A 16145-nucleotide genomic window follows, 5' to 3' on the forward strand; every position below is an offset into this window, starting at 1 on the left:
CTTAACATTTCAGAAAACTTGTAATACAAAAAAATAATTGTCTTCAAGCAGCAGTAGGTAGAATTGGAGCAAATATGATTCATATTTTATTTTTTAATTTGAATTTTATAATTACACACAAAAAAACTGACAATAACCTGATATTTTTACGTGGAATTTCATTCATTCATTCATTCATTCATTCATTCTCACTGTGCAATATCATTTTCCACTTGTGCAATTTTGTTAATAGTCTGTTTATTGTCAATAATGTATATACTGCTCCTATTGTTATACTTCCTTCTATTTAAATGGTTCATGTTTTGTTACACTTTGTTTAGCTCTTTTTTTTACTGTGTTAGCTGATGCATCTTGTTTTTTGCACTATCCCCTTTGCTGCTGTACACTGAAAATGTCCCCACTGAGGGACTAATAAAGGAATATCTTATCTTATCTTATCTTATCTTAGTATTATTATTAGTATTACTATATGCATTTGTATATGGATTAGAGCCATTCCACTGAATCAGTGCTTTTCTATCACCATGATATTACATGCATACAAATGCATGAAAACAATCTGCAAAATATAATAATTATATTATCAAGCAAAGTGTCCTGCACTTTGTCCTAATTGCAGTTTGAAGATACATCATGTAAAACTTTAATTAAAACTACCTAGAACACTGGAAAAAAAAAATAGGATTTTATCCTATCCCCACTCTGGACAATACACTCCACCATGAAATATAATGATTAAAATCCTTCAGAATTATTTTTTGTTTTATTTTATTGTGTGACTCTATTTCCAATTTAGACACAAATACATTTTCTCTAATAAAGGAACTAATAAAGGAATATCTTATCTGATCTTATCTTATCTTATCTTATCTTATCTTACAAATGTGACTTGAAGAGGACTCGTTTTGATTTTCCCGGACCTGACGTCATCGTCAGCGCTCATTCTTATTGGCTGAGCGTATGGAGACCATGGAGACGCGGCGTTCCCAGGACAACGAAACGCCAACAACCGAGGAAACCCACCGACACCTGAGGTTAACAACAGCTAGTTAACAGCTCAACACGACCGTGCATCTAAACCAATGTCAAGTTAATCAATCCAAAGTTGTTTACGACTTAGAGAGTCAAGTCGAGAAGAGGGGAATCGACGGAAAGCCCCGCAAACATGGTAAATAATCGTAGAGTTAACATTAGCTTGACTGCTACAGACAGAGCAGCTGAGTTAGCACGCTGTGTCTTGTGTCTTCTCCACTTTCCCACAGAACCGTCACTTGCCTCACAGCCAGCAGCAGAGGATGATGTCTCAGCGGCAGGACCAGGAGCAGTACCGGCAGCAGGAGGCCCGGCGGGTGGACCGAGAGAGGCAGCAGCAGGCCGGTCTGAAGGACGAGGAGAGCTGTGAGAGGAGGAGGTACCAGAGACAGGTGCAGCAGGAGCTCAGGGACATGCAGATGGAGAGCGCTCTGATGAAGGTAGGCTTCATGCTGTACAGGTCATGTTGACACTCTCAACTATGTGTTGTTAAATAAGGTTATTATCACCTCCAGCAGACACTCCCATCTAAATGCACACCTGGCTGTGACCATCATGTTTTAAAGCAATCTTTTCTTTCCCAGAGGAACCATTTAAGGTTTAAGGATTTTAGCTTTGTTGTCATTATACTGTACAGGGTTGCACAATGACATTTAGTTGCAGCTCACATGCTACACACATATAAATTGTATAGATAAGACAATATAAACAAATGTAAAAATATAAACAAAAATGTAATAAAAACACTTCAGATTGTTTGTTTGTTTATTTAGATCCCCATTAGGTTTTGCATAGCAGCAGCTATTCTTCCTGGGGTCCACATAGTTTACATGGTGACAATACAAAAATACACATTCACACTACTCATCATACACTAACATAACACATCGTAATGCACGTCATGTAAATAAAACAATAACAAGTGACACAGTTTAAATAACAAAAACACAAAGAAAATAGAAAGGCTACGACTGAATCTATCATGATCTAACAGATAAATATCATCATTTAACATGGAATGCCCATAATACCCTTACACACCAAAGAATACTTATTAATTACTAGAGTTTCTTCTTAAGTAATGCTCTTTTAGTGTTTTTTTAAAACCATATATAGTATTTTGTTGTGTAATGTGATTTGGGAGTGAATTCCATTCTTGCATTGCTCTGTATATTGCTGTACTTTGAACTGATTTGGTTTTGGATCTTGGTAAAGTAATAGTAAGTCAGTGATAGTAGTAAACAGTAGTAGTAGTCAGTAATAGTCAGTAATAGTACCTTTAAAGAAAAACATATAAATACAGAAACACACACACAATTATGTACTGTACTGTACTACATAATTGTGGTGCAATTAAATGATGTAGTAGTGGAAATGGTACCAGGATTTATTTGAATCTTCTACTGTAGTGTGATGACAAAATTAAATACAAATACTATTTAACAGGAAATTAAATTAATATACAAAAATGTTTTAATTAAAATTATAATAAATTTAAATTAAATAAAAAAATTAAGTAGACTTCCTTGCACTTATTTTAAGGTTAAGTTATTACTCCAGAACATTGTCATCACATTGTACTGAACTTAATTAGTGCTAAAATATTCACTGGTGACAATGAATGTTTCTTTTACTGTAGACTAGAACTTTGTTGCCTGATAATCAGACTGAACTGTCCTGACATTTCTGTTGAAAAAAATCTCAAATGTGGCTGCTGATTCAGATGTTTGAAACAAGTGAAAATGTTCAAGATTTTTTCTTTTTAAAGCAACCTCATTTTGTGATTTGGTAACATGGAGGAATTGTCAGAAAGATGTTTGAATGAACAATAGTATACATTTATAAATTGCTGGTTAATTTCTGTTTTATTGGTAATCACCATTATAACAGGTAAAAAAAATCTGCGCCGGCTTGAGACCCAAAAGAAAAGCATTGCTTTATTTACACAACACTACGTCGTATCATCAAGGTGTTAACTGTAACTGAACTCAGATGAAGATAATCCTAATTAAAGTTGACTTGCAGGCAGAGGAGGAGAGAATAAACAGAGAAAAGCTATTTGAACAAGAGGAGAGGATGGCTAAAGAGCTGGCCCGCATCAACGCTGAGACGCAGAGAGATGAGAAAATGAGGCAGCATATTAAAGAGAACAGGTACGCACACTGACTTCATCACCTGGACTTACTGTATATTCTGGGTCAATATAGAAATGCAACACTTATTGCTTTTGTGTCATCTTTCTCTGCTTTGGTCTCGTCATTATTTATGCTAATTCTTTAAAAGTCTATCTAAATACTTTTTCAGCCTGGAGCTTCGAGAGCTGGAGTCAAAGCTGAAGTATGCATATCTGAATAAGGAAAGAGCTGCACAGATTGCTGAGCATGAAGCTATGAGGTTTGCGACAATGGTGAGCATTGATTTCAGTAATTTACCAAAAACAACAAATCTGAACTGCTGGTTGTAAAAGATGGATCCTGTTCAAAATCTTGTACTTTAAATAACTCCAGATGCGTTTCTTTGCATAACAGCCACCAGGCAGAGATCCAGTGTTATTAAATAAAGAAAATGCTGTAAGGGACTATTCATTAAATACAGTTTGCTGAGAAAAAGTTTGATTAGTTTTATGCATCAGGGCTCATATTTATCAAAGTACTTTTAGGAATAAAACTGATTTTTATTCCTCCTAATAAGGAGCTGTTAACTTTACAAAATTCTAAATACAGAATAATTCATACAAGCTATATATACCGTGTTTGTCTTTTCTCTGACATCAGCGTGAGGAGGCAGACTTGGCTCGCAAGTTGAACAGCGAACGCGAGCGAGCAGCCGCTGAGAAGCAGAAGCTGGAGCAGAAACGCCACGAGGAGCTGGCGCAGTACCAGAGGGAGCTGGAGCAGCAGCTCGAGGAGAAGGAGCGCAGGAAACAAGAGGCGTACGAGGAGTTCCTCAAAGAGAAGCTCATGGTTGACGAGATCATCAGGAAGATTTACGAGGAGGATCAGATGTGAGTCCTTCAATTCTTACAGGCTTTAACAGGAATGCACGATGCACACAAGTACACAGCAGCCAAGGGATAGGATATTAGTGTCGGGCATGCTTATACTGGGCTGTTGAAGTAGATTTTTTGGGTCAAATCATGTAATATCCATCACAGCTTCAACAGTTAATCGATTAGTTGTCAACTATTAAATTAATCACCAACTATTTTGATAATTGATTAATCAGTTTGAGTAATTTTTCAAGAAAAAAGTAAAATTTCTCTGATTCCAGCTTCTTAAATGTGAATATTTTCTGGTTTCTTTACTCCTCTATGACAGTAAACTGAATATATTTGAGTTGTGGACAAAACAAGACATTTGAGGACGTTAGCTTGGGGTTTGCGAAACACTGATCGTCACTTTTCCCCATTTTCTGACATTTTATAGACCAAACAACTAATCGAATTATCGAGAAAATAATCGACAGATTAATCAACACTGAAAAAATCATTAGTTGCAGCCCTTATATCCATGGAACTTAGCGAAATTACCATTGCATTCAATTCAAATTTCAAGTGACTTACAAATTCAATCGCTGAATCTATCCCTGCAACTAAATACTGTACATATTTTAGAGTATGCATTTCAATAAAGTGCCTACTAGTATCCGTTCCCTTCCAGAGAAAATGTTAAGACTGTGGTAATGTGATGGATTTATTGAAAAATAATGCTGTTTCCTTTAAGGGAGAGGCAGCTAAAACTGGAGAAGGTCAGAGCGACTCAGCAGCACATTGAGGAGTTCAAGAAGCAGCAGGCCGAGTGGAGACGCATGGAGCAAGAGAAGACGGAGGCCGAGAACAAACGCATCATGGAGTTTGCGAGCCAGCAGAACTACATGGAGGAGAACAGACTGGCTAAGCTCAGAGAGAGAGAAGAAGCAAAGGAGCATCTTCATAAAATAGTTGAGACAACTTTAACTTTTTTAAATGCTAATACATTTATCTTTTCATTCAATGACACGTGCCACCAAAAATCACTTGTCTCTGTTCTCCTCTAGCTGTCTGAGAAGATTGCAGGGGAGAGGCAGCAGCGTGAAGAGATGGAGCAAGTCCGGGAAGAACTTTATCTAGAAGAACAAGAAGAGGCTAACAGGCAGAAGGAGATTGTGAGTATTATTGCTTTCACTTTTTATACATCCATTCTCGGCAATTCTGACTATAATAAATTTGACAGTTGAGATGAAGTATGACATATATATTGGATATTAGGGGTACAAGTAATGGATACAGATAGTAGTTGTCGATTTATTTGTCAAATCTTTTTTTCTATTAATCGTTTGGTCTATAAAATATCAGAAAAAAATGAAAAATGACCTTTATGAGACAAGAAACATACACAGAGTTTTGTGTGCTCTGGGGATAGAATTTATAAACGCACCTGAGTGATCCTAGGGTGCCTTACAAATTGCATACTTTTTCTTTTTACTTTTAGTACATACTGCAGCTGCCCTTACAAAGTATGTACTGTTGCATGCAGTATGCATATAATTGGGACATACTACTTCATCATAACATTGTGAACTTTAACCCTCTTGCTCACATATCTGCTGTGCATGCTGGTTTGCATACTGCAAAATGTGACCAGATGCAACAGGACATCCTGGTATTTTTGGCCTATTGCATTTGACATACTATGTATTGGGACATACCAAATTCTTTTTCTGGCATACTAAATATTATGGTACTACGTGTATTGGAATGCACAGTTAATGTTTTGTTTTTTTAAACTTTCCTCTAACAGCAAGAGATGGAGAATAAAATCCGACAGAGGCTGATGTTGCAGCAGACCTGCCAGCAGCAGATGGCCTTCAAACAGATGCGGAGGCAGGCAGAGAAAGAGGAAGAGGAGACCTTCAGCAAAATGATGATGGCCAAGTTCGCAGAGGACGATAGGTTGGAGCAGATGAACGCCCAGAAACGACGCATGAAGCAACTCGAACACAAACGGGAAGTGGAGAAACTGATAGAGTACAGAAGACGGCAGCGTGAGGCCGACTTGGTACGAACCACCACGCTCTCTGTGTGCATACTCACATCAAGAATAAGGTGGTGCTGGTGTAGTTTTACTGTCAGAGTAGTATTACACCACGGGAGGCAACAGATAGCAGCAACCAAGTCTTATCATGATGATATTTGAGGTTTAAAACTTGCAGTCTTAAGATGTGAACATGACACACATCCCAACTTGTAGTAGCTGAATACTAAGAAATTCCACCACAGAGAGTAAAACATTTATTCGAGTAACATAAGTGAAACAAAACACAAGCTGTAGTGTACCATCTTTTGAATGACATGCTCTGATAATAACATTGATCTCTCTCTTCAAGGAACTGGAGGCCAAAGAAAGAGCGATGGAGCTTGAGAGGGAGGCGCAGCGTCGGCAGATCATCGAAGAGGAGAGGCAGCGATTACTTAAACGCCACGCAACTAAACTCCTGGGATACCTACCAAAGGTATGATACAGTGTATGAATCATAAATAATGTTACACAGGTTCACATCTACCCGTAGACAAAACATGAGTGTATCCATTTTCAGGGCTTGCTCCGTGAAGATGACCTGGAGCACTTTGACGAAGACTTCAGAAAAAACTTTAAAGCACGCCAGGCAGATGTCTTCTCTGGGGACGGCTGGGAAGAAGATGAGTAGATTTCATACTACGCCACTAGATGGCAGTTTAAGGTTACTGTGAATTAAATAGAAATCTTTAAGTGACCACAAAGTTCTTTAATTTCTCAGCATTCATGGAGGCACTTGTTCAGCATTCAGTAAAAAACAAATGATTTAGTGACATGTTTTTATTAGGACTGTGCTGCTGACAGTATCTTAATATATTGTCTGGTGCCTAAATGTGACAATAATTAGGAAATAATCCCTACATCTGAATTCACTCTGAACTCAAAGTCTTCTATATATCTGAACCTCTCAGTGTTTACGACTTCCCCCAGTCCAGAGCTTTCATGAACTCCTCTTCTGTGAACGACAGCAGCTTGGCAGCTTCAAAATGCATCTGCACACAAAAAAACAACCAAAAGTCAGTTAATATTTTGATTAAACTATGAACAGGGTGTGTGAGGTAGAGACACGTACCTTTTGTCTTTTGAGAATGTCAATCAGCTTGAGCTGTTTCTTGAATCCTACGATGAGCTCTGCTTTCTGCTTTTTTAGCATTTTGTTTTCAGCGAGTAGATTTTCTTTACTCTGATGTTCCTCGCTTATCTTGTCCTTATTTAAAATCATTTAAAAGACTGAAATTAGTAGAGTTAAGCAGATCCTAACATTTGTGTCTCATTTGCAAACAATTAAAACAACATGTTGAAATTCAGTTGAAGCAGGTGATTTATGTAAATGTTTAAAAAAAGAGCTAAATTAACTTTCCTCTTTCCATCTTCAAATATTATATTCCACGTTACAGATATTTTCCAGCCCACTGTGCAGCTTAACATTCAGCTGCTATACATGAAAGACTCCTGATATCTCTGCATGAGTCAGTTCTATTGTTTAGGACAGTCAGTGGACTCTGCAGTTAATCACTGTGTGAAGTTACGGGGCTCCCTCTTTTCAGTATCACTTTTATCTACTAATCGGATGCATTCTCTTTTTTTCTGTTAGCTACCTTTATTAATTACCTTACTTCACTTGTACATTAGACACTCATAATTACATGGTTTTAAAACTATATTAAATGAACCCTGTACCACATTTTGCTGCTACTGTATGCCCTCTACAAATGGAATAGATTGGTTATATTCAAATAAAGATTAAATTATTTGTGGTTGTTATAAATATGTTCTTTTTAGTATGTTTTAAACATTATGTGTTTCATTTATGTTTGTATTACTCTGTGTATAAATTTAAATTATTTAGGTTATTCCTGCAATTAAAGTCTGCTCTTTAAATAGTATTTAGTACTTTAAAATGTATTAAGTAACAACAAACACAAACTATGAACCATGTTAAAAGGAAAATGTGGGTCCCCTGTCTCTACTAAAGACTGAAGTGAAGTTAAGCACCTCCTGTTGATGAAATATTTTGTACATTTTTGATAGAAAGGAAAAGTAGCAAAGAATAAAATCAACAAAAAAAATGCTGGTGAGGCTCAATTTAGAGATTCCCATTAAGATGAAACAACAAATCATTGATCTTTCTAAAAGTATTGTTTAAAAAAAAATATACAAAAAGATGAACATGAGTATCTGTAAATAAACCCTAGTTTAGAAAGAATAGTTAGCTTCAATTTCTACACATGACAATCTGTAACTTGTAATAAATAAAAATCACATTAGAATAATTAGATAATATGTTTATCAGCACCTTGTTCATCTGTTTCATCTTGTTGAGTTGAGTCTTTGACCTCTCGACCTCCTCCAACGCTCTGTTCAGACGAACCTCCACGGTGCCGTGGACGGCCGCTGCTTGTTTGTGGGATCTATTCAAATTTTCTATTTCCTGCACAGAGCACAGCCAGGAAGAGATCTCACACACACACGAGTAATGGAAGATGGTGTTGCATTGTCAGCATTGATGTTTTACAAACCTTGTGTAAAGCAGACACTTGCAGTTGAAGACCATCACATTTCTTGTCAGACTCCCCTGCTAACGCTCTGTGCTTCTCGATCTGCGTCTGCTGGATGTTTGTTGTTTTCTGCAGTCTGGCTCGATCATCCTCCAGCTCCTTAATTTTTGCACCAAGTTTAGCGTTTTCATCGTCCTGCAACAACAGAAACACTGTTTTATCTGTGAAACAATGTCGTCAATATTTGAGTTTAAAGTCACTGGATGGTTCACGGCCGTTCAGCTGGAGCTCTGTCTCCCTCTGCTGGTCGAATAGAAGTTCTAGTTGAATCACTGTTCAGTTCATTACCTTCTTATAGTATTCACATGAGAGTTGATCCAGCTCCTCTTGCATGATCCGTAGTTTTGCCTTCAGAACTCGTATTTGAGCATCTGAAACAGCTTAATGAAACACAACAGAGCAACATGATCAGACTTAGAAGCCCATGAAAATAGATTTTCACTTCTCCCCCCCTAAAAAATTACAAACGAATCTCAAGCTCTGACTTACAAACTGTATTATTTAATATTAAAGCTCCAATTTAGATTTCATTTAGGATTCTTAAGTGGCAAGATTTCCTCATGGAAAAGAATTTCTTAGTAACTTTCAGACCCCACATTAACCCCAACACACAGGTCATCTTTGTTAGAAAATGTAACAAATAATATGAATGTAGTATTTATTGTTATAAAATACATTCAGAACTCGCATATCAAGTATTTGAAAAAAGAGCTCACAGATTGAATGACAGTGAAAGAAATGTCTGGTTGAAACCTGTGGTGTAATTTTTTTGTTAATTCGAAGACAAAATTACAAAATTTAAAATTCTTTAAATAAATATTCAACGCATTATCATCCCAATTCTTTCCTATACTGACGCTTTGTCAGACCCCTCGGCGTCACTTTTTGGTCTCAGTGAACACATGCTTAGGTTCAGGCAATAAAACCACTATAGTTAGGTTTAAGAAAAAACAACATGTTTGATTTTAAAACTACTACATTCGTAAAGTGAAAAATGTCACTGAACATTGTGAACACGGGACACGAACGAACAGCTGATTGTAACGAAACGCACGCCAGCCCGGTCTGTCTTTTTCGTTCTTTAAATTACGTCACCCACAGCACTTTCCCTGAGCGTTCAATATTGATGCGGATGGGTTTACATTGTAGTTAACCGGAAGCCCATTGCATCTCATACTGATACTAAAGGGCCTTGTGCATCGTTATTGAATACTGTGACAAAGCATCGGTATTTGACACCCTGGGAATGAGTGGAATATAGTCAACACTATTAATTAATAAAACTAGGGTTTATTATTCACAAAGTGACCTAAACATTACCTGATCCTACATTGTCATCAGCGTCAGCCACATCCTCCACAACATTTTCTTGAATCACGGTGTCGTTCATCTTCTCCTCCATGCTACGTATCGTCTTTGCCAGGAAACCATCAGCTGAGTCTCCTACAGCGGCTAATTCATCCACATGAGACAACTTTGGGGTTCTGAAATCAAGCGAACATTCGGAAAACTTTTAGCGGCCATATGAGGAATGCAGAAATGTATGACCTACAGAGTGTTATTTCATTATAAAAAGAAATGGTAGTAAATGGCTCTAAATTGATTTACAATCAAACTCACGCTGTTTTTCTGTGAGGCTCTTTCCTTTGTTTTACAGTGCTCATGTTGTGTGATGTTGATGTGACTCTTAATGTGCTCACCATCTAAGAAAAGAGATGGCAAATAGAAACAGCATAATTTCATGTAGTCCTACAGCATTAACAAACTATATACCTGTTGATTGTAAACTAGTGTCTGATGAGCAAAGTGTCTTCAAAAATACAGACACCCTAACTTTATAATCTGAACTGATACCTTCACACCGACACCGGGCTCCTGCACAGTGCACTGTTGAGGCTTTATTATCCTGTAGGTGAATAGAAAGATATATAGAGACATGTAGATAGATGGTATCTATACATAAAGAAAGAAAGAAATGGATAATTTTTGTTGATTAAGTTCTTTCTCTCATACTGCTTTAATTAACAATGGCCTGTATGGAGGCTGGAGTGTTTCACTGGATTATATGTAGACCTTTGCAGTAGTTGCAAGAAAATGAACCACTAAAAAGTCAACATGGCATGCCCAAGCTTCCTCAAATATTTCTTACCTTGACTCGTCTTCATCCTCAATGTCTGTGAGCAGGAGTGTTGATAAGGGTTTGGACAGAACTTCACTCTGTTCTCTCTAAAAGACGACAAACACCAAGAGCCAGATTCCCTTTTTAAAGCAAGTCTTTACTCACCAAAAATGTGAACATGTTGATAATAACTTACCATAAGTTGTTCTGCCTGTCTTACTATATCTGCTGTTTTGGCTTCCAGCTCTGCATTTAAGAGTCTGAAGGAAATAAAATAGAGAATGGTGATATTACATGGCTGGTTTAATCTACAAATACATCCACCATGTTTGTAGTAATATTTACAGATTTAGTATTTTTTGGCACATTTAATGGAGCGAAAACCCAATTTACATGTTAACTCTCTACCTTGTGGTATTAAAATGTTACTTATGATTATTAATTGTTTTACACAAGAGGAATTTATTTCCAGGTTTGATGAAGGAATCAACTGAAGCTGAAGGAGTCAAATAGAGTTCAACCAGTCTAAAAGAATCTTCAATGTTTCTCTAAATTTGTGGATCACTGCTTCTTGAACGCTTGAGAGAAATACTTGTCAATTGGAACAGGCAGTCTTACTTGTATTGTTCTTCCTTAGCAAAAAGGTCATCAGTGTGCTTCTTTGCTGGACCAGAGGCAGATTTTGCCTGCGGTCTTACTTCAACCCTCTTGGACTTCTCAGCCTTACTGCTAGAAGACGGACGTTTCTTGGGCTAAACAGGACAAAGCAGCAGACTTTGTAACATTAATTCGCCAAGGTGAAATTTCACATTTCATGAGATTGGATTATAATATAAATACATTTGCATTTCACCATAAATTGGCAGACATATCAGTAGATGTTGGCTGATAAGTAACAAGAAACTGCAGCACAGAAATGGCATTTAGTTTGTCCACCGGGGAGCCCTGACAAGTTTATTTTTCAACTATGAAATGTCCCGTTCAGTACAACTATTGGTCACAATTCTTTAAAAAAACAAATTTAAGGGATGTTTGTTTATGTTGTGTGTTTATGTAAGAAAACACATATATACATAGAAATATTTCATAATCAGGTTTTAAGTCTCAAATATCGATATTGTATCAGTCAGGCTGTACACAACCTCTCACCCTGCACTCACTCTTTTCAGGTAAGTGGTCACAGAACATCCTGATTAACTGAAAGGCAGATAAACCCTGTATAAATGGTACTTCAATAGCAAGTGATACCACAGACGGACTCAGGAAATCCTTTGTCCCCCGAGCCATCAAACTGTACAACACCTCTGTAGGGAGGGGGGGGACAAAGGAGGACGGTCTGCAGGACAGATAATAATGCATACAGTGCACATTCATAGATTAAGCTACTGGAGTTACCCTGCACTATACTCACTTTTAACAGTCTCTTCTGCACTTTATTAATTTTTAACAGTCTCTTCTGCACTATATTCACTTTTTTAATAGTCGTGTATCACAGCTGTTACTCTGCACTATATTCAGTTTTAACAGTTTTCATCTCCTTGTATTTTTATATCTGGTATATTTTTTTGTACTTTGCACTACTAACTTTTTTACTGCCTTTTTACTAACATGTTTTGCACTATGGAACTGTGATGCTGGAAACTTGAATTTCCCTCAGGATCAATAAAGTTACTATCATTCTATCTATCTATCTATCTATCTATCTATCTATCCATCCATCCATCCATCCATCCATCCATATATCTATCTATCTATCTATATTGGGACATGATTTAGTGATTGATGGTGTGTCTACTGATAAACTGTATAATACTATATAACAATAGGCTACCAGTAAGATTAGAGGATGTGATTTATGGTTGTGCATTTTCTATGCATCTAGACAAAAGCATTTTCAATTCAAAGGTAAAATATAAGAATTAAAGCAATTTGTGACAGATGTTTGTGGGGAAAACAATCACAACTGCATGGGATTAGTTTGGTGTCCAGGCTATTTCTCAACCACCCACACACTTTAGCATTCTCATAAGTTATTCATAACACCACATGTTTAGTCTTCGGTGTTTTGTAAGAGACTGAGCTGTTGAGTCTTTCATTGAGCGTCGTCCAGCCTGATGTTAGCGGAAGTTAAGGTTAGCTTGTGTTGATGTTTGTTAAGGTGAGCGACCTCACCTGTTGGAAACAGATAATTAGGTTTAAAGCTTCGCAGGTGGCACACAAACATCTCTGTTAACACCTTTGAGAGATAAACATGAAACAAAGACGATACAAACCTGTGAGACGACGCGCTGAGCCGGACGGAGCTTTTTATCACAACTTCTCTCAGCCATTGTCACAGGGAGACGACGCGGCTCTGGTTGCATAGCAACTACTTCTGGTTGCATAGCAACTACTTGTTCAGTGCGCGCACAGTACGGTAGCCCTGAACGGACAGTTAAAGGCGAACTGTCAGCAAAAGTAGTAGGTTACTTAAAGCTGCACTAGGCAGTATATTTGTGGCATCATTGGGCAAAAATTCCATAATAACCTTTCAGCATATTGTAATTCAAGTGTTCTGAGAGAAAACTAGACTTCTGCACCTCCTCATGGCTCTGTTTTCAGACTTTAAAAAATCTAACTTGGCGTTCCTTCAACAGATTTTACAATGGCAGCGGAGTCACAAACGTTCTCATTTTACAGCTAAACCGTGCACTACAAGATGATTCTGAAAACATCTGAGGAGAGATATAGGCATTAACATAACATAATATTGATTCATATTTGATCAGCGCTGCCTAGTTTGATCATTTAGTTGGAGTTCGCGAGTGATTGATAGCCGGCTCTCATAGACTGCAGCTGGACAGCAGACCTCAGATCAGCTCTTACTGCTTGTTTTCCTCCGGTCTGTGAAATCTTTCAGATGGTGTTAGGCTCCAATCTCGCCTACTTCAGCTTTAAAGCTTCAGTACGCAGTAAGTTTTTGGCATCATTGGGAAAAAATTCCAAAATAACTTTTCAGCATATTGTAATTCAAGTGTTCTGAGGGGAAACTAGACTTCTGCAGCTCCTCATGGCTCTGTTTTCAGACTTTAAAATATCTAGCTCGTGACGGAAGACTTTGGCCAATCACAGGTCATTTCAGAGAGAGAGCGTTCCTGTTGAGCGTTCTTATTGGCTGTGCCCTGGCTGGTGGGCGGTGCTTGGTATTTTCTCAACTGATCTCAACATGACTGCCGGGTCACAAACTAAGTTGTAGGCAACTTTTTACTTTTTACCACTGGTAGTCATCAGGTAATAAAGCCTGTATATCAGTGGATATTGTGCTTTAGTGGTGCATATTACCAAATAAGGGCACCTCTATGGAAAGCCGTTTGAGCATTTATTCCATATCCTTGATATCAGACATCAGTGTCCTCCACTAGTTTCTGTCTTTGTCAGCACTAGTTGGACATTTGATCGCACTAGTTGGTCTTTTGTCTTACTAGTTGAACAAAAACTCTTACTAGTCACTATTTTTCAGCAGCTGGTGGCACTTTTATCCAACTAGTTCCAACAGAAGCCTTACTAGTGAGACTGTGCACCACACTAGTAGGACCAAAGTCCCAACTAGTCAGCTTTTTGACGCACTAGTGGACCTCTGGACCCAACTAGTAATGCTGACAGTCTTACTAGTGAATTAGTAAACTGCATGCTGCTTTCCATACACCTCTTCCCAATTTACCACAAAACATCATCAAACTGTCAAGATGGGGTGTTATGGGGGGCCCTTTGGGTGGCTGTGGCTCAGAAGTAGAGCGTGTCGCACTCCAATTGGAAGGTCGGTGGTTTGACCCCCAGCTCCTCCGGTCACATGTCACAGTGTCCTTGAGCAAGACACTTAATCCCAAACTGCTGTGATTTAGATTAGATCCTGATGGGCAGGTTGGCATCTTGCATGGCAGCCTCTGAGGTCACAAGGTCTCTGCCATTGGTGTATGAATTTGTGTGTGAATTTGTGAATGCTGATATGTAGTGTAAAGTGCTTTAAGTGGTCGGAAGACTGGAAAGGCGCTAAATAAATGTAAGTCCATTTACCATACCCTATAGGTGTCTGGGGCCCCCGGACAGTTGCCTGCATTGCCCTGTTGGTAATCCAGTCAACAGGTAATGGGCCATTCCACCAAATTGGTGCCATTTGTATGTTGTAACTTGTAACTGCATCTAATAACACACATGTTTAACTATTCAAAATGTGTAATGGTCAATCTCAGGCTATTTTATTTATTTTTTAGGCCTACATGTTTTTTTCTAAATGGAAGATGGTTCATAAAGTAATAGGGCTGAGTTTTTAGCACAATAGCAAATACATGAAATGTAGCCACATCACATCAATGCTAATAGCATGAGAACACTTAACACCTCCAAGTGGTTTACCAAAACTCTTTAAAAAACAAAAAACATAATGACATCTAAGAAATAATTTAGTTAACAGGACTGAACGTTGAGATTGACATTCTCAGTCATACTTACAATATGGTCAAAAATAAAGAAAAAGGAGTGAGAGGACTTGCTTTAGGTCTTCCCATGGCTTTCAGGACAGGAGACTCAAGAGATGCTACTTCCTGTTGATATTGTGACTTGTGTTATGTCCCAAATTTGTAGAGGGGACTGAGTGAAAACCTGGGGACACGACTAAAGTGTGTATTTTAACTAAGATATTGTGAATTTCCACAGAGAAAAGGTATTTGTGTCTAAATTGGAAATAGTCACACAATAATACAAAAAAAATAAAATTTCTGAAGGATTCTAATAATTATATTTCACAAAGGAGTGTATTGTCCAGAGTGGGGACAGGTTAAAAGCCTATTTTTTTTCCAGTGTTCTAGGTAGTTTTAATTAAAGTTTTACATGATGTATCTTCAAACTGCAATTAGGACAAAGTGCGGGACACTTTGCTTGATAATATAATTATTATATTATGCAGATTGTTTTCATGCATTTTTATGCATGTAATGTCATGGTGATAGAAAAGCACCGATTCAGTGGAATAGCTTTAATCCATATACAAATGCATATAGTAATAATAATAATAATAATAATAATAATAATAAGATAAGATAAGATAAGATAAGATAAGATAAGATATTCCTTTATTAGTCCCACAGTGGGGAAATTTGCAGTGTACGGCAGCAAAGGGGATAGTGCAAAAAACAAGATGCATCAGCTAACACAGTAAAAAAAGAGCTAAACAAAGTGTAACAAAATATGAACTATTTAAATAGAAGGAAGTATACAAATAGGAGCAGTATATACAGTATTGACAATTAACAGACTATTAACAAAATTGCACAAGTGGAAAATTATATTGCACAGTGAGTATGAAATGAAATTTCACCTGAAAATATTGCAGAGTATGAATTACAC

At 37.5% G+C, this 16145-nt stretch overlaps 2 protein-coding genes across 3 annotated transcripts; one reads left to right on the plus strand and one right to left on the minus strand.

Moving 5' to 3' along the window:
* Window positions 1–981: 981 nt before the first annotated feature.
* Window positions 982–6783, plus strand: mns1 (meiosis-specific nuclear structural 1). The gene is made up of 10 exons (XM_037759201.1): window positions 982–1168; window positions 1263–1472; window positions 3058–3185; window positions 3337–3439; window positions 3807–4036; window positions 4755–4971; window positions 5068–5175; window positions 5811–6068; window positions 6397–6522; window positions 6607–6783. The coding sequence occupies exons 1-10, from the start codon at window positions 1166–1168 to the stop codon at window positions 6715–6717; spliced, it is 1494 nt and encodes a 497-aa protein (XP_037615129.1). The 5' UTR covers window positions 982–1165; the 3' UTR covers window positions 6718–6783.
* Window positions 6784–6851: 68 nt separating this feature from the next.
* Window positions 6852–13160, minus strand: tex9 (testis expressed 9). Of its 2 annotated transcripts, none has more exons than XM_037759212.1 (12): window positions 13037–13160; window positions 11382–11515; window positions 10960–11023; window positions 10794–10870; window positions 10499–10550; window positions 10265–10347; window positions 9965–10128; window positions 8933–9024; window positions 8606–8779; window positions 8383–8517; window positions 7159–7293; window positions 6852–7078 (listed from the first exon to the last, which is right to left on the minus strand). In XM_037759212.1, the coding sequence occupies exons 1-12, from the start codon at window positions 13145–13147 to the stop codon at window positions 7001–7003; spliced, it is 1299 nt and encodes a 432-aa protein (XP_037615140.1). In that variant the 5' UTR covers window positions 13148–13160; the 3' UTR covers window positions 6852–7000. The 2 variants fall into 2 exon arrangements, with proteins under 2 accessions (XP_037615140.1, XP_037615149.1); XM_037759221.1 differs by lacking the exon at window positions 13037–13160 and adding an exon at window positions 12845–12874.
* Window positions 13161–16145: the final 2985 nt, after the last annotated feature.

This window comes from Sebastes umbrosus, chromosome 2 (assembly GCF_015220745.1).
Source record: "Sebastes umbrosus isolate fSebUmb1 chromosome 2, fSebUmb1.pri, whole genome shotgun sequence".
Lineage (NCBI taxonomy): Eukaryota > Metazoa > Chordata > Actinopteri > Perciformes > Sebastidae > Sebastes > Sebastes umbrosus.

Bases quoted from the DNA above. Each gene is read 5' to 3' on its own strand.
- tex9 (XM_037759212.1), bottom strand. From the start codon at position 13,147: ATGCAACCAGAAGTAGTTGCTATGCAACCAGAGCCGCGTCGTCTCCCT. The intron at 10,551-10,793 runs GTAAGAAATATT...ATTCACCTACAG, and splicing joins GAGGATGAAGACGAGTCAAG to GATAATAAAGCCTCAACAGT. The intron at 7,079-7,158 runs GTACGTGTCTCT...TTTTGTGTGCAG, and splicing joins ACATTCTCAAAAGACAAAAG to ATGCATTTTGAAGCTGCCAA.
- mns1 (XM_037759201.1), top strand. The intron at 3,440-3,806 runs GTGAGCATTGAT...CTCTGACATCAG, and splicing joins CTATGAGGTTTGCGACAATG to CGTGAGGAGGCAGACTTGGC. The intron at 4,037-4,754 runs GTGAGTCCTTCA...GTTTCCTTTAAG, and splicing joins ATTTACGAGGAGGATCAGAT to GGAGAGGCAGCTAAAACTGG.